General features: G+C 44.2%; 1 protein-coding gene across 1 annotated transcript in view; it reads left to right on the top strand.

Annotated features, from left to right (window-relative positions):
• Window positions 1–544: 544 nt before the first annotated feature.
• The window catches only part of MBOAT1 (membrane bound glycerophospholipid O-acyltransferase 1), a 75,801-nt gene continuing 58,461 nt past the window's right edge, over window positions 545–17,884 (top strand). Inside the window, exon 1 of the mRNA XM_010974256.3 lies at window positions 545–1,142. Coding sequence (XP_010972558.1) covers window positions 1,047–1,142 — 96 coding nt within the window. The 5' untranslated portion in view covers window positions 545–1,046. The remainder of the gene's footprint in view (window positions 1,143–17,884) is intronic.

Below are 17,884 nucleotides of genomic sequence, written 5' to 3'. Positions count from 1 at the left end.
GACTTTCATGATTCTCAAAACCTATTAATTAGCTGAAAAAGTTTTCCAAGTGCCAGTGATACACTTGGGCGTCTGAGGACAAAGAAGTGAACGGGTCAGGTACCGCTTTTTAGAACTCAAAGAACTGATCAGAATACACACAATATAACAGTGGCACTTTTTCTTACAGGGGTGAAATACTTCTCAATCCGAAGGGAAGGGCCCATCAGAGATCAGAAGCTAGCAGTCCTAGTGTACGCTGTGACCCAGACCACGTCAGATCAGGGTGTCGGAAGCTAGGTCTTGCCCACAGGAATGCAAGGGAAGAGAGGAGGCTGGGCTCTGGGGCGCTGGCTAGCAGCTCCGGGGTCTCCCTGGGCTTCCAGCCACTGGCAGAGTAACCCTCTGCAGCAAGGACTGTACCGGAGAAAGCTTGAAAGGAAAGCGCAGGAAATCTTAGTCCGCGCGGGGGGTGCCGAGACTGCAGCGAAACCAAAACAGGGTGGGGCCGGGGTGCTCCCGAGTGCAAGGCGCCCTCCTGGGTGGCCGGGGTGGAAGTCATTTGGTGTGGCGGGGAGAGAGGTCGAGGAGCTCTGGAGAAGGAAGAGGAGCTTCCCCCCGCCCCGGGGCTGCGCACCACCAGGCGCAGGGCTGGGCGGCGGCGCCCGCTTGCGTCGCTTTCCCTCTCGGGTCGGCCCGGGTTTAGGCCGGGCAGGGCGGGCCGGGTGGCGCTCGGGGGCCGGGCTCGGAGTCCCACTTTTCCGCCCTCCCCTCTCCTCCCGGGCGGTCCCTGGCGGCCGGGCCAATGAGCGGCGAGAGGAGGGGAGCGGGAAGCAGAGCGCGCTGGGCCGCGGCCCTCCTACCGCGCCCGTGGCCGCAGCGCCAACGCCAAGTTTGCGCCCGCAGAGTTTGCGCTTGTTCGCGTCCCCCGGCTCGCGGCTGGGTCCCCGCGAGCTAGGCGGCCGCGCGCCCCTCGGGACAGCCACCCAGGCGCAGTCTCGGGCGGGAGGACGCCGAGCAGGGTGGCGCGGGCTGGGGCCGGGGCAGCCGCCTCCCGAAGATGCAGGATGGCAGCAGAACCGCCGTCCAGCCTCTCCTACCGCACCACGGGCTCCACCTGTCTGCACCCGCTCAGCGAGCTCCTGGGCATCCCGCTGGACCAGGTAACTGCGGGCGGCTGGGGCGTGAGCGCAGGACCCTTCCCCGAGTCGGTGCGGGCGTGGAGCCTGGGGAGAGTATCTGCCTCCGTCCCTGCCCCCATAGCAGATTTCTCAGCTTCAAACTAGACAGGTGGATTTTTTTTTTTTGAGTTGACTTTTTCTCCTGTAAGTGTGAAAAAATTGGTACACCCCGCACAGCAGGTTCGAATAAACTTTTTTTGTTTGTTTGCTTGAAGTTTTGGGTTGCCTCGTTTCCTGTAACCATGTTCTGAAGCATTCTGATAAACGAATCAAATGTGTCTTTCATCAGTGGCCTCTAGTCTTTATTATTTTTATTTTAGATGACCCTACATAGAAACTAAGGCTGATTAACCTATAAGCAATAGCCTATGACTTTTGCATGGGAGACCCAGGTTTTAGACTTCAGCAGTGAGGCTTGTGAAATCAGGGTGACAGTTATTTAGTACCATGTATGATATCCATCGGCAAGGGACAAGGGACACAGGATGCTTTGGTTTTTTGTGATATTCCGAAGACCTTAGTATATTCAGTCCGTCTGTCCTTGAGGGTCCAGGATCCCTGTGGGACAGGTTAGTGGGGGAAGAGCTGTTGAAGTTGTTTGGACTGTCCAGGAACTGTCTGCTACCATTAAAACTAAAGATAGAAACAAAGAACAATAATTCCAGGTAAGAAATCTTCCTGAGGGTTTGAGGCTGTCTTAACTCATTTTCTTGTCTCTTTAGGTGCTGCAGGCTAGGTCTGCCCCGTATTTAGTAGTGAGTCAATAAATACACAGTTGACTCTTGAGTAACATGGGTTTGAGCTGCATGGGTCCACTTATATGTGGATATTTTTCAATAAAGAAGTTGTGGTATCTTTATGCAATGGAATACTACTCAGCCATAAAAAATAATAAAATAATGCCATTTGCAGCAACATGGATGGATCTGGAGATCATCATTCTAAGTGAAGTAAGCCAGAAAAAGAAAGAAAAAAATACCATAGATATCAATTTTATGTGGAATATATAAAAAAAAAGACACAAATGAATGTATTTACAAAGCAGAAAGAGACTCACAGACAGAAAACAAACTTATGATGACCAGGGGGGATGTGTGTGGGAAGGGGTAAATTGGGAGTTTGAGATTTGCAGACACTAACTACTATGTATAATATAAGCAATAAGTTTTTACTGTAGAGCACAGGGAACTACATTCAATACCTTGTAGTAACATATAATGAAAAAGAATATGAAAAGGAATACATGTATATGCATGACTGAAACATTATGCTGTACATCAGAAATTGATACAACATTGCAAACCGACTATACTTCAATAAAAAAATGGAAAAGAAAAAAATGGTAAATACTACAATCCTGTACCATCCGTAGTTGGCTAAGTCCACAGATTCAGAGGAATGGCAGATACGAAGGGCTGAGTGTTAATTACAGGAAGATTAACCCCCATGTTGTTTGAGAGTCAGCTGTGCTGGGTTAAGTGGGATTGGGTGAGACACGTGGGGGAGGACCTCCTGTACTCCTGACTTTGTTTTATGCCAAGTTTTCGCCCAGTTTTCTTCCTCTGCTTCTCCCTGGTGGTCTTTTTCAAAATTCTTCTCTCCTTCAAACACGCACATATCTGCTGCTCTTTCCACTCGCATTCCTTCAGCAGTGAGGAAGTGAGACCTGGACGTGTGCCTTATCCCAGGTGCTGTTTACCGAGCCACCCTTCTACCTGGTTCCCTTTGCAGATCTGATTCCGAACTCCACCTGATCTGACTGTTGCCTTCTCATCAGCTGTAAAATCCAGAAGGTCAGGAAATTGGGAGACGTGTCGGATGCTAACCCCTGCTCTGGCAGTGAGGACGTAGTGGCTGCCACGGACCTAGGCCAAGGCAGAAATAATAGCAAATTCTTTAGCCCTGAAATGAAATATGACTCAATAGCCGAATTTCCTTCAGGGGAGTTTACTTTGTCCTTACTCCTCCCTTCCATCACGATTTATTTTAATTGTGTTTTCTGTTTTCAGCAATGCCACACAGCTAGAGAGAGGAATCCAGGGAAGTTTTCTTGTATGGAAAGAGACAGATAATGGACCCTGGAGATTTATGACCGAGAGGTGCTAGTACGATGGTATTAAGCTCTTTATAACTGCATCTACCCCCACCCCCAATCTGGATTTCTGTTTTAATTTATTAAAAAAAAACAAAACACAGGAACCTGTGGGATGTTTAAACCTGGGGAGGAGGGATGGCTCAGGTGAACTGAAGGAAAAATGTGGACAACGGGCCAGGAAGGAGCACCTGTGCTCTCTTCGATCTTAGGACAGCCCCCCTGCCCCCTAGCACAGTCAACTGCATGTGACTTTGGTGGAAGAAGTGCTTGAAAGAGCAATGCCCCAGCCAGCTTATTTTAGGCCGCGGGAGCATCCCAAACCATAAATAATGTGGTTTGAGGCTCAGCTGTGGCATGAGAGTTTGGAAGCTTGATGTGTTTTTCTCCCTCACACTTTCAAGGGCTTTTAAAGGTCTTAGATGTTAGACTGACTTGGGGGTGATTCCTGCTCTGCCAGAAATCTTCCTTTGTGACCGCTGGCTGGATTCTACCATCCTGGAGCTTTAGGGTCCCCACATGTCAAATGGGAGATGTCAGTAAGACATACCTTTTGGAGTTGAGACATTTTATGTGGATATAAAATGCCCTCCATCAAGAAGGTCCTTGAATCAGACAGGGTCCTGGCAGGAAGCAATTCAACTCAATGGGCTGCAATGAAGAAACTTTAAAGAACTGCTTAGAGGGGGTGTGGGTGGCATCAAGGGAACTGGCAAAGGATGTTCAGATACTAAGACCTGGACGCTGGAGGGGTCCAGGGAGGGTGTCCTGTTGCCAGGATGCAGGGGGGAGGCAGAGAGAGGACCTCAGCCCTTCTGCTCCCCGTCCCCCAGCCTTTCCATCTCTTGCAGTGGCCCTCAGTGGGTGGCTGGCCTGGGGCGCCTGGGTGATGTAGGGGCTCCTCCTGGGGCACAAAATGGGAAAGAGAAAGGTGGAGGCAGCTCTGGTGAACAGTCCTAGGATAAGAGCACAGTCCTTGAACTATGTTTGCTCCTGGCCCATTAAGGAGTGACTTTTTATTGGCCTGCGATATACTAAAAATAAAACATGCCTCAAGTTACCCAAATAGCTCTTCTTATGCCACTTAAAGGTATTGAGTCCTTTCCCTAATGTGTTAACATTTTACATGTGTATCTGTAATTTCTGAATTGACTGCATTTCTGAGAATGTCTTTGGGCTTCTGGGTCTCCCCGTGTCAAGTAGTTTATTATCTGCAAAAACTGAAATATCTGCTGAGCTGTTCTACTGTGTGAGTGAAGAACTCTTTAATCATTTTTCATCTGATTCCTCCAGTTATCTGTTCTCTTAGCTCCTGGCGGGGAGCCTGTGAACAGTGGTTTTAGTTTCCAGGGACTTTAACTAGCCTGGCCTCCTCCTGAAGATGTTAAATGCAAAATCATTTTATTTAATTAGAGGGCAGCAATTCAGATCTAGAGTACAGGACATGGATGATGACTTAGGGGCCTCCACACGTGCTTCCCAGATGAGTTTGTTGAAAACTGCATTTCTAAAACAATGAGTCCCTTTCTGTGGAGCAGATGTGGAGCTCAGGCAAGGAATGGAGGATGACTAAAGTTTTGCTTTATTTTTTCTTTAAATCATCTGCTCACACCCTCTTTTCTTTGCTTTCATTGTGGGCAGTGACATTTAACCTTCGAAGTTTGCAAAGTTAACGCAGCTGCCAGGATGGATGTGATAATGCTGACATTATTAATTTGTGTGGTACACAGTCATATCCTGGGACCTGTGCCGGATGGGAAATTCCTGGTTTTAAGGAATTTACAATTTGGGGAACCTTGAGTGCCAAGGCTATTTTTACCAACCGGCATCCTCCAAATTTGTGTGTTTGCATAAAGTATCAATTTGGTATTAAACTAGGATTCTTGGTCTGGATTTCAATTTTTTCCCCCCAATTTAGCATCAGCAGAAAAAAAAAGAGCAAAGGAAAAATAGATCAGGACATAAAGAATTCAGGAAATGATTTTTCAGATTAAAGCAGCTAAAGGTTTGGGTTTATTCAGGTAAGCTTGTGTTACAGTTTAAAAGGCTAAATGAAGGAAGACCAGCTCTAAAGACCCGGCCCTCTTGACTAATGGTGATACCAGCTGTGGGTTTTGATGATTCCACCAGGGCCTCTGACCACAAAGTGTCTTTACCTGCCTGAAGCTTTCAGTCACCTGGTTAGTTCCCCAGCCGGTTCGTGGAAAGCAGCCCAGCCTTCAGTTCTCTTCTTATCTAAGTCTTGCCCTTAGTTAATAACTGAGCTCACATTCCACAGTCATTATTAAATCAATTAAATATTTATTCACATCACTAGCAGTGCCAGGCACCTGATCAGGTCGTAGAAATAGAAGGCTAAAAAAAAATCAAGGGAGAGTTTATACACCATACAAGCATATAAATGCTGTATACTCACAGACCTGTGTAGGTGCTAATAGAGGTCTGTAGATGGTACCCTAGTGGCACAGAGATGGGAAAACCACAGGGCACCTTGGACTCCTGTAGAATTTACTGTTTACCTTTGAAAAGGTTTGCATTTACACTTGGTGCATAGTAAATGTTACCTTATTTTGTTAAGTATTCTGCTGGGTTTATATGCTGAGTTTCCAACTAATTTAAAGTCTCCTTGAGGTCCAGGTTTTCTCTCTCCTTGTGTTCCAAGCACGTAGTAGGTGCTTAAGAACTGTTTATCATTGGTAACAGTATACGCCAACGTTAATGATGTACATTACCAAACTTTGATATACAGAATCTTATTGTTGGTTTTTTTTGGGGGGGGGGCAGGGGGAGGTAATTAGGTTTGTTTGTTTGTTTGTTTGTTTGTTTATTTATTTATTTATTTATTTATATGGAGGTCCTGGGGATTGAACCCAGGACCTTGTGCATGCTAAACATGTACTCTATAAAGAATCTTGTTTTTAAAGTGGATAGTAGATGGGCCTTTTGAGGGAAAGAGTTCTCCACTGAACACCTCCCCCCCTGTTGGTGCTGCCTCCAGGCTGTACCCTTGGGTTTTTGACTTGAACAATCCGCTCGTCACACTAGGACTTTCCAGCTCAGGATGCACATGGCAGGCCACAGAATGTCCTTCCTGCAGGGAGCCTTATTTTTTTTTTTTTTTTTTCACCTCAATCATTTCTGCAAGGCCAGCCCTCCTCTTCCCACTTAATTTTCCTTTCATTGTCTGATATTGAAAATCATTGGCTTATGGGAGGAAGATCATTTGGTTAGAGCACAAACAACAAATACTGAGTTTCTGCTGCGTTCCAGGAATTCCCGGGACTGTGCCAGGCTGTGATGATTCAAACATGAATTAAAAAGGGCCTATCCTCGAAAAACTCACTGTTGGGTGGGGCGGAGACAGAGCAATCCCCCAGTGTTGCGCATATGCGGTGCCTGGATGAGCGGCCTCAGCCTTGAAACTTGTTAGAAATGTACATACATTCTCTGCCAGGCGCCCCCTCTGCTACTCTGGGGGTGGACCCAGCCGTGGGTGATTTAATGAGCCCCCCACGTGGTGCTGGGACACCTCCAAATTTGAGAACCACTGCTGTATACAGATAACTAGAATACGAATTAATTAAGTGCGGAGGAGGGGGGTGAGGAATGGTTGTCAGAGAGCGTCTCACAGGTGGGGAGGAACACGAATTGGGTCTTGAAGGTCAAAGAAGAATTTGTCAGGCAAAGTGGGTAGAAAGAACCGCACGTACAGAGGTGGGGAGGTGTGAAATTGTGCACTTCGTTCAAGGAACTGTGTCACTGGAGTGGCTGGTGGGGCTGCACTTGCGAAGACCGGCAGACCCTAGGTTGGGGAAGTAGGCAGGGGCCACATCACCAGGAAGCTGGAAGACTCTGACAAGTTGTTTGCACCTCATCCTGTAGACCAGGGGCGGCAGACTTTCTCTGTGGAGGGCCAGACAGTAAATACTTTCGGCTTTGTGGCTGTACGGTCTTTGTCACAACTATTCAGCTTTGCCATTGTAGCCTGAGAGCAGCCACAGACAATATGTACATCACTGGGCATGGCTGTGTTCTCCTGAAACTTTATTTATGGACACTGAAATTTGAATTCTGTGTAATTTAGACGTGTTGTGAAATTTTCTTCTTTTGACTTTTTTTTCTCCAACCTTTTAAAAGTGTGAAAACATAGTTAGCATGCAGACCACACAAAACAGGCAGGGGCTGGAATTGGCCTGAGGGCTGGAGTCTGCAGATCCCTGCTCTGCGCTAATTTTCCTCAAATTTGGTAGATGGGCCATCGTCAGAATCTATTGCCAAGTATGCTTTTTGGATCCGGCCCAGACCTAGTGAATCCGAATGCATATCAGTCAGGGTGAAGGGACTCCCCAGGTGATTCTCGTGCCCACTGAAGTTTAGACACACTGACCATCAAAGGGAAGGCATTGAAGGGTTTAAGCTGTGAAAGGGTTGTTTTGTGAAGTGGGGCAGGAGGTCATGGCTAAAGGGTGCAGGGATGGGGGCGGAGCAGGGGTTTTGAGGATGAGTGGATGTTTAGAGTAGTCTTTATGGGGGAGCAGAGGAAGAGCTGAATGGGGACAGTTTCATGATGCTGAGCGTAAACAGCCCACTGAAAATCACCAATTTTAGAATTTGTGCCAATATGTCATTTTTCTCTTTCAGCAACTCCTTCGAGGAGCAAAAGGAAAACAGACAGTTGGGCGTTTGCAGGGAAGGATTTTGGAACCTTAAGAAGCAAGGGTGTTGAAAGATGCTGACAAGTATTGGGGGTGATGAAAGTGAAAAGGGAAACATCTAGAGATTGAAGGGATGTTGAGGAGCAGATGCAGGGGAAGTGAGAGAGGCGGGGGCCGGGATATTCGAGTGGAAGATTCCTAGTGAAGCTTCCCTGGGCGGTGATGAAAGTCAGGGTGGTGACGTGGGGGTGGGGTGAAAGTTGATTCGCTTTAGCAAGGCGAGAGACTGGGAGGTTTGGTGGATTGTCCACCTAAACACTGAAGCTGCCCAGGTGACTGGGGATGCGAGGTGGAGAAAAGGACTGTGCGGAACCTAAGCTCTCTAGGAACGTGGAGACTGATGGATTCTGACAGCCTGGGGAAGGTATAACCAGCTCCACTATCCAGGACTCTGCCAGCTGCTCTGCAGGGCACATCTCATTCAATGTTAGGAGTCTGAGTGAAGTCTAGAGGGAGGTACTTCTTGGCTGAAAGGATGGTACCTCTCCCAAAGGGCTTTGGAAGAGCTCTCCTAGCCTGTTATAAAAGGAGGCAGCAGCTGAGACTGAGGAGGGGCGGTCAGCCTGCTGTGTTCTTTGAGTGCCCACCATCCCCTTTTCCCTCCAGCCTATCCCATCCTAGGGGTCCGGTGCACACTGAGCACTAATTAAACACTATTAAGTAAATACAATACCAAACAAAATGCATTCAAATGCTTTCTAAAAAAAAATCAGTTTTTAAAATTAATTAATTAATTAATTAATATTTTGTATTAACATATAGTTGATTTACAATATCGTGTTGGTTTCTGGTGTACAGCAGACTGCTACAACTACAGCAGATTTGGTTACATATACATATTCTTTTTCAGATTCTTTTCCGTTATAGGTTGTTATAAGATATTGAATATCTCTGCTATACAGTAGGTGCTCGTTGCTTATCTATTTTATGCATAGTAACGGTATCTGTTAATCCCATAATCTTAATTTACTCCTCCCCGCTTCCCTTCCCGGTTGGTAACCATGAGTTGGTTTTCTTTGTCTGTGAATCTATTTCTGTTTTGTAAATAAGTTCATTTATATTACTTTTTAGTTTCCACATTAAGCAATATCATATGATGTTTGTCTTCCTGACTGACTTCACTTACTGTGATCATCTCTGGGTCCATCCCTGTTGCTGCCAATGGCAATATTTCATTCTTTTTTTCCACATGTGGCCTCTTAACCTGATGTCTCAGATATTCATTGGTCTTTCTGCCCTGCCTGACTCTGAGAGGCTTCTTTCTATAGTTACTTACCGAGCACTGGATGCCAAACACTGGGCTGGAGAGGGATATAGATATTAATTAGGGTCTGTGCCTTCTAGGAGACAAATCTATATGCACTTGTTAAATTATTTTATTCGGTGAAAGCTCTTGTAAATAAATGTGCTGAATGCTGGAAAAAATGTGTGCACATGGGCCTCAGCTGCCCTGGGCCTGTCTTGGTGAAGGCGGCGGTGGGGTGGCAGGTAGCACTTCCTGGGAGCTGCTGCTTTTGACGGAGAAGGGGAAAGTGCAGGGGTGGGGCCAGGTGGGACAGGCAGATCATTCCAGATAGAGGAAGCTGTTGAAGCAAAGGTCCTGAGACTGGAGAAAAGATGGAAAGGTGAACTTTCTTGGTGGGCGTGACTGACGATGAATCATAGTCATCTTGCTGCTTCTTAGCATGAAGTTATGAACTAAATAAATGTTGGTTCCATTGGAGTGGAATTTTATTTACATGCTTATATTGGAATGAATGACTAAATCAAGGTAAAATTAGGAGCCAGTTCTTTTTACCAACCGGTTAGGCCTGTTTATTATTTGGAACCTGCATTTCAGATCGAATAGGCCTAGTTTCTGATTTGAAAGTTGATGAATGGCCCAGTTGATGGGAGTTAAAAGTTAATCTTACGTTGTTTAAATATAAAATTCTCCAGTTCCGTTTGCATCATGTGGCGTTGATAGGCGCATTGCTTAGATGCGATTATCAATGTGGATATTAATGTCATTTTGGGGGCCCAGTTGTCTCAGGTTTGTGTGGACAACATGTAGAAATTTCCTTTGGCAGTCTAAAATCAAGTCGCATGTATGTAAAGTGCCACATACCCGGGCACTCCCAACTGTTTTCAAAGCGTGCGCTCCAAATTATATTTATCAAGAAAAATTTCATGAAAAGATTATCTGTCTAAGGAGACACAATCTGGAGTATCTTTTGTCACAGCAATTTGTAAAAAGAACTCAGTATGTGTAATTTAATAACAGTGTTTGGCTGTGTGCTTTTCAGAAGCTTTCTATTTCAAGTCAGTCAACCCTTCCAGTGAACAAGGGGAAGAGACTTGCCGCAGTCTTATTAATGAGAATTTCTAGCAGTTTTGCCAGGATAGCACAAGGATAGAGAGTGGCCCCTGGGAAAAGGAACTTCAAGTAGTGTATACTGGTTAAAAATATGCTTTATGGAAAGACCGCTGTCCCTTAGGGCTTAAGAAACGTGACCATCTGGCAAAAGATGAACTCATTAACCCATTTGTAATGTGTTTTTTAGTTATCCAGAGAAAATAGGCACTTGGTGAATCATTTACCAACTTCCTTGTAATAGTGGGGCTCTGCTCATAACTTTGCTATCAGTGGTTAATCTTCTTTGAAGTATGGTTTTGAAGGTCCACACCAGCATTAACGGGGCTCTAAGTGTTGCGTTAAGATTTTGGGGCGGGTGGGGGTGCAGGTGGCGCTGGGGATTTCCTAAGCCATCCTATTACTGTAAATATTCCATTCTCAGGTTTGTTTACCCAAACAGCACCACAGAGCTTGGGTTCTAGTCTCATCTGAAAAAAAGAGCAGGGGTACATTTGAAAAGTTTTTGTTCTGGTGGTTCTAAGTTCTTATTTCAAGCAAGTAATCAGAATGAAAAATACTGTGGTTTGTTTCCCTAACCCCCCCACCCGCCTCACTTTTGTCTCAGTCATCATTCTGTGGCTCTCGTTTGGAACAAGCTCAGCAGAGGTATTCAGCAAAAGGTTGCTGAGGCCTAGAGGAAGTTGCTAAATTCAAAAGTCATTTGGTGAAATTTCATGAAGTGGTTTAACTGTGAACGTCACTGGTCTTTCTTCCAAGCAGTCCCACCCCCACATTATTTTTTGCGCTGTCTTAAAAAAATTTTTTTTTTGTTTATTTATTTACCTTTAAATTACTGTTACTTTACTGTTTATTAATCTTTTAATTGCTTTTTATTTTTTGCTTTTTTGGTTTTTATTTTATATAAATACAGTTTAAAAAATTAGTTTTCTGCTGAGGTAGCTTATGTACTTAGTATCAAAATCACAAGGCAGAAAAAGGGATATAGTGAAATGTCAGTCCCTGTGGTGTCCCCTCCCTTCTGTTTGCAGCTGCCCAGGTCCCCCCCCCTGGCAGCTGGTGGCATCCTTTTAGATGGGCTATGTGTCCACGCGCACAGAATCTTTCTGTCTTTTCTGACACGAAGGATAGTGTACGGTTCTTCCACTCCTCGTCTTTAAAAAGAAACTTAACAGTGTCTCTCAGGGATTGATTCATATCTGCATATTCAGAGCTCTCGTTGACTTCCTTTCTGCCTTCTCTGAAAGTTCTGTTTCTGTGGCTTCCAGGAACGGCCTTGGCCTTTAGCTAAGACTGAAAGATGTGCTGGTGTCGGTGGATGAGACGGGAGGGAGAGCACGAGGGCCACTTACAGTGGGACGTTTTGGGGCATGAGCACTATGCTCGGGGCAGAGGGCAGAAGATGGGGCTTGCCTCCAGTTTCCCCTCTGAGGGAGAGGGGTACATTCTGGACTTAGGCACTAGGTCATTAATGATGCCCTGCCCCTTGTGCCTCAGGGATGAAAATGGTTCTGTCTCTAATCAGCCTGGTGCCAGCGCACGGCTCCAGAATTCCTGGTACCTCCATCTGGTGGAAACGATGCTCTTTATGACCAATTCAGCTCTAAGACTCTGTGATTCCAAGATCTTCAACAGTAGCAAGGAAGGCTTGGGTTTGGATTGTAAAGGAACACTTCTTGAGGGTAAAGCCCACAACCTGAGGCTTTTTCTTTTTCTTTTTTACTTTTCAGTGGATGTACCTGTATATTTGACTTTCTTATTTCTCCCAGTGAAACACACGCAGCATTTCCACGCATGTTGGCTGAAGTGTATCGGCTCTCCGGCTCTGGAATCTTTTTTCCTTTTATCTTCTTATTAGAGTAAGGTCAGAATGCCTTAGGAATTCGTGTGCTTTACTCTGGAAATAAGATCATGCAAAAAAGCGCTTCTGTTTCTTGTTTACTAGGGATGTTGAGCTGGCTTTCCTCATTTCTCTGTTCCCAAAGGTAATTGCCCATTCATCTCGAGACATTTAAGTGTTAACTCACCTGCAGGTTATTTAACAAAATGGAAGCAAATCAACATGTCTATGAAATTACATTCACAGAGCCATTTCCTGCACTTTGCGGAGGGAAGGACAAAAAGATTTTTTTTTAACATTTTGAATGTGTAGGGCCTGGATTGGAGTTTATCAAAAGGGTATAGTGGAAGACAATTTTGTAGTCTCAACCTTATCGAGTTAACATTTACCTCAGTTTTATAGTTAGCTTGACGAAGTTGCAAAACTTAAGTTGACATGTGTTTATCTTTCTAGTGAGGTATTCAGTGTCTTTATGTATATGTCTATCTTTATCTGATGGCCAGTTTTGTTATCTTAGTTTAAAAGAAGGACAAAAAGAGGCTTATAAACTAAAAATAATCGTTTCATCAAGATACAAGGTGAGGCCCAATTTTATCTTAGGAACCAGTAATGAATTATGACTGTGCTTCTTCTTAGTGAGTCCAAACTGCAGAGACAGTTTGAAGGAAGGCTGTTCAATGATTTAGAAATTGGCCACTTACATGTTTTTGAAAGAACTGGAAAACCATCTCGTATGTACTTGGCAACTCTCAAATAAATACTAGAGTTGCATGTGTCGAGACGTGGTTCTCTGTTGTAAAGTTTCTAGATGATACGGAGAAGTTAGAAAAGAGCAGGAAATACAGTTCTAAGAACTGGACTGAAGGTTGCTAAACAAAAGGAGATGAACTTGAGTAAAAGAGTTGACCAAAGATGGTGAAAGCCACAGACAGTGGCGTGGCCATCAATGGGGACCATAAAATGCTGGCTAGGTGACCATAGGAGGGCGTGCCACTAATGTGTCTTATTTCCTGAAGAAGGCCTTGAACTTGATGGCTTCAGAGAACTCCTCTGTCTTGTCGTTGTGTAATTACTCCTCTTTAGCTCAAATGAATATGTTAAAGTTCTCACCAGTATTTCAGGAAGTGACTTCCGTGTCATTTAAGGTTTGCCTTTTGCTTCATAATAATGGATCATATTCTATGGAGATTAAAAAACAAAACTTATTTGGGAATACTTTTAAATTTACAGAAAAGTTTTAATGATAGTACAGAGAGTTTTTATATATGTCTCCCCCAGTGTTCCTCAAGACTAAAACACTTGTCAAAACTAAAACATCAACACTGATATATAAGTATTAAATAAATTCCAGACTTTTTTGAATTTCACCAACTTTCCCATTCATGTCCTCTGTCTGATCTGGGATTCTGTACCTTAGAATTCACCCATTTCCAATTCAGTGTTTTTCAGTATGTTCACAAGATTATGTAACCATTGTCGCAGTCTAATTTTAGAACATTTTTTGTCCCACCTGAAAGCCCTGTGTCATTAGCAGGTCCCACCTCCTCCCAAGTTCTACCTCTCCACACCCCCTCACCCCTCAGCCCCTGGCAGCCACTAATTTGCTTTCTGTCTATAAATTGGCCTATTCTGGACATTTTGTATAAATGCAATCATATAATATATGTCTCTGTGATTGCTTTCTTTAATTTTCAAGGGTCTTTGGTGATTTTTGATTGGATGCTCATTCTCTGCTGTACTTTATCTGGGAGAATATTAAGACCTGATCAAAGCACCATCTTTTTGAGAGAAGTAGGATTTCCATCTGCCAGGGTACCTGGGAGCACTCCCAATTTAGGGGTACCAAAATTGTGTTTCTTATTTTGGATTTTTTTTTGAGGGGGTGGCCATATAGAGCATGTGAACTTAGGCCTCCAAACTCAGAAAACATCATCAATAAAACCAAACAACTGATTGAAAAATGAGCAGATGTTCATGTCCCTGTGAACATAAATGTCCTGTTCTAAAACAAAGGAGTTACATGTATAAGATGTACACTGTGGGGAATATAGTCAATAACTATGTAATATTGTTGTATGGTGACATATGGTCACTATATTCAGTGTGGTGATCATTCTGAAATGTATAGAAACATCAAATTATTATGGTGTAAATGGAGCTAATATAGTGTTATAAGTCAATTATAGTTCAAGAGCAAACAATCTCATAGGAAGAAAGATCAGATTTGTTGTTACCAGAGGCAAGGGTGGAGGGAGAGGGAACTGGATAAAGGTAGTAAAGGTACAAACTTCCAGTAGCAAGATAAATAAATACTAAGAATATAACATACAACAGGATAAATACAGTTAACACTGCTATATGGTTTATATGAAAGTTGTTAAGTGAGTAAATCCTAAGAGTTCTCATCACAAGGAAAGCATTGTTTTCTGGTCCTTTAATTTGTATTTACATGAGATGATGGACAGTCACTAAAGTTACTGTGATCATTGTTTCATGACGTATGCAAGTCGTGTCATTACGCAGTACATCTTGAACTGATGCAGTGCTGTATGTCAGTTACATCTCAATAAAACTGGAAGGAAAAAAAAAAGAATCAATCTACCCTTCAGGAGCTGCCTGGGAAGCTGGGAGTCAAGAGAAGACGTGACTTTTTGGAGCATAAATACTCTGAGTATTGGGGAAAGGTTTGTCCGAGCATTTACTCCTTTAGGGGCTTGCTCTAAATTTTTGCTCACTTAGGGATGTCGGGTCCCCCACGGTGGTCAGGCACCTTGCTGTTTCTAAGCCAAGCCAGGTTTGTAGGCGTGAATGTGTGTTGCGCTGCTTACTGTCCGCGGCCTGCCACGTCTCGTTCCCACAGAGACTCCGAGGCAGCTTCGAACACCCTCTTCTCTAGGTGCCCTTTCAGTTTGCAGGGTTGCCGCTTCTGACTCACACAGGCAGACCTCGCAGATGCTGGGGGTTTGGTTCCAGACCAGTACGATAAAGCGAATACTGCAATAAACTAAATATCACAATAAAGCAAATATCGCAATACAGCAATTTTTTGGTTTCCCAGCGCCATATGAAATTTCTATTGACACTGCACTGTAGTCTGTTAAGTGTGCAGTAGCATTATGTTTTAAAAAACAACGTACACACCTTGATTAAAGAATGCTTTATTGCTCAAAAATGCTAACCATCATCTGACTACACAAGGTTGCCCCAAACCTTCAATTTGTTAAAAAAAAAAAAAACACATTATCTGTGAAGCACAGCAAAGTGAAGCACGATAAAACCAGGTCTGCCGGTATAGTGTTCCCATTTCATGTTTAAACTTAGGTAGAAAACCAGTGCGCCGTTAACGTTTCTTCTTATCTTGACCTGACCTACGGAAATTTTTCTTTTTCTGCTTATTCTTTCATATTAATTCAGCCAGGAGTCTAACTCTTAAGTGACATGACTCTGTTTCCTCCTCTTCTTTGCCGTACCTCTCCTGGTTTGGTAAATTGTTCTGAGTTTGTAAAGATCAGAATTTGGCACTATCTTTGCAGGGGAAATGAGGAGAGGACAGTGAGCTCCAGGGCACCGTAGTAGCCGTTTGCCCTGGAGAACGCTCCCCCTGAATTGTGGCAGGGCCGCTTAGAGGCTTGTGCTGGATGTGTTCCATGTGCCTGGTTATGGAATTTTCAGAATTATCCTAGCAAGAATTTTATTCCTAACAGGAATCTTCTTCCCTTCCTCATTTTACAGACAAGATGATCTAGGCTTACTGAGATTAGATCACTTGCTCAAGCCGGCTACTGGTGGAACTGGTTGTCGGACACCAAAGTCGTGCTCTTTTCCTTTACAGTGTACTTGACTATTTCGCTCGTATCTTCGGGTTTAATAAAATGTGGCCGCGGTGAGATTAGACCTTTGAATTAAATGGTTATTGCACACGGAGTTGCCATTGGTCGGTGTTTAAACACTCCAAGAAGCTTAGGAATCCTCCCTCAGGTCCTTAGGAGGACTTTATGTTAATATCTGAATGGGCAAGTTGTGGTGGTCAAAGATGTTTTAGTGGAATAAACATAGGAAGTTATTTTTATCCCGAAGATGTTTAAGTTTGAAAGAAATGTCTCCAACCAACTTGGTAAATAGTTTTATAACCATATTTACAGGCTGCAGGTTTTGCTTAAGCTGAATGGCTTCGGCTTTGCTTTCCATGTGTCAGAGTGTGGTATGTGTTTCGTTAACTAGATGTCAACCATTGGGAGTAACTCAAGGCTCTGTGGCTTTTCTTCTGAATTTCTGGTTAGTTTGTTTACTTTCAGAAGTAGATGCTTACTTTCTCATGTGGTTCTCTTAAGTTCCAGAACCAGATAGAGTTTAAACTCCTTTACATTGTCCAGGTGTACCTTTGATAGAAGATTCCTCTTTGTGCTACTCTGTCAAAGGCTCCCCCGGGGCTCAGCTCCAAAGCGATGATACTTCAGGCTGGCCTCGCTGGCCCTCCAGGTTCAGACCCGGGGCCAGCCAGGCAGGAACTTGCCTGGTAAGCTTGCTTCAAAGAGCAAGGTCTTGTCCCTCCACACTAGGTCACATACTGCCTCTCTTTCTGTTTCTCATCCCCTCGCCCCGGGCTGCAGGAAGGGTGATGACACTCAGGGCACATGCATTTTTAAGTGCTTGGACCTGGAGAACGAGGACAGTAGGAATAGTTATGCTAGAAGCATCAGTGAAGATGGAACACTTGTTGGCACAGCCACCATGGAAAACAGTCTGGAGGTTCCCCACAAGACTAAAAATAGAATTACTCTATGATCCAGTAGTCCCACTTCTGGGTATATTTACAGAGGAAATGAGATCACAATCTCGATGAGACATTTGCACCTCCGTGTTCATGGAAGCATTATTCACAACCGTCGAAACATGGAAACAACCTAAGTGTCCAATCATGGATGAATGGATAAAGAAAGTGTGGTGTATATATGTGCAACAGAATATGATCCAGCTCCCTCCCCCACCTCCAAAAGGGACATCTTGCTATTTGTGACAACATGGATGAACCTTGAGGGCCTTATGCTCAGTGAGAGGAGTCAGACAGAGACAGACAAGCACCGTATGATTCCACTTACATGTGGAATCTAGAAAAGGTGGCTTCATGTTCAAATACCCATAATCATGTTGAAAAGCCATAGATTCTTGTTCCCTGGGGTGATGGAGCCCCAAGGGAGGGAGGAGATGGAATGCCTGCAGATGAAGACATAGCTGGAGCTTTCAGCAGACTCCAGCCCTCTCACCCTCTCACCCCCACTTCCTTCCTCCCAGTCATTTATTGATGTGAAACCATACTTGAAGACAGGGAGTCAGAGCTGGTATTAACTCCCTGTGAGGGCACGCAGCTAACCCCCCTTGGGTCTCAGTCTTTTTGTTGAATGGAGATGATAATACTTGCATCATAGCTTTGGAAGAGAATGGAATGAAAACATACGAGAAGTGCTAAGGCTTTAGAGAATAAAAGTAATTTTGATTATCATGTGTTAGACACTGTCCTAGGTGCTAGGCTTACAAAGATGAGTAAAACTTGTTCCTTGCTTACAGAGAACTCAAACTTAGCTAGAATGCAGGCATGCAAAAAAAAAAAAAAAATGCAATGATATGTGACAATTAAAACATTAGAGACATACAGTAGTACACCTGTAGGCAGACACCTAGCCTTGCATGTGTGTGCAGAGATGGGGGTGGGAGGGTAGGTGGGAG

The sequence above is a fragment of the Camelus bactrianus genome, chromosome 20 (genome assembly GCF_048773025.1).
Source record: "Camelus bactrianus isolate YW-2024 breed Bactrian camel chromosome 20, ASM4877302v1, whole genome shotgun sequence".
NCBI classification, from domain to species: Eukaryota; Metazoa; Chordata; class Mammalia; order Artiodactyla; family Camelidae; genus Camelus; species Camelus bactrianus.
The sequence above is the reverse complement of the archived record's forward strand: the minus strand, read 5'-3'. Positions and strand labels throughout refer to the sequence as shown.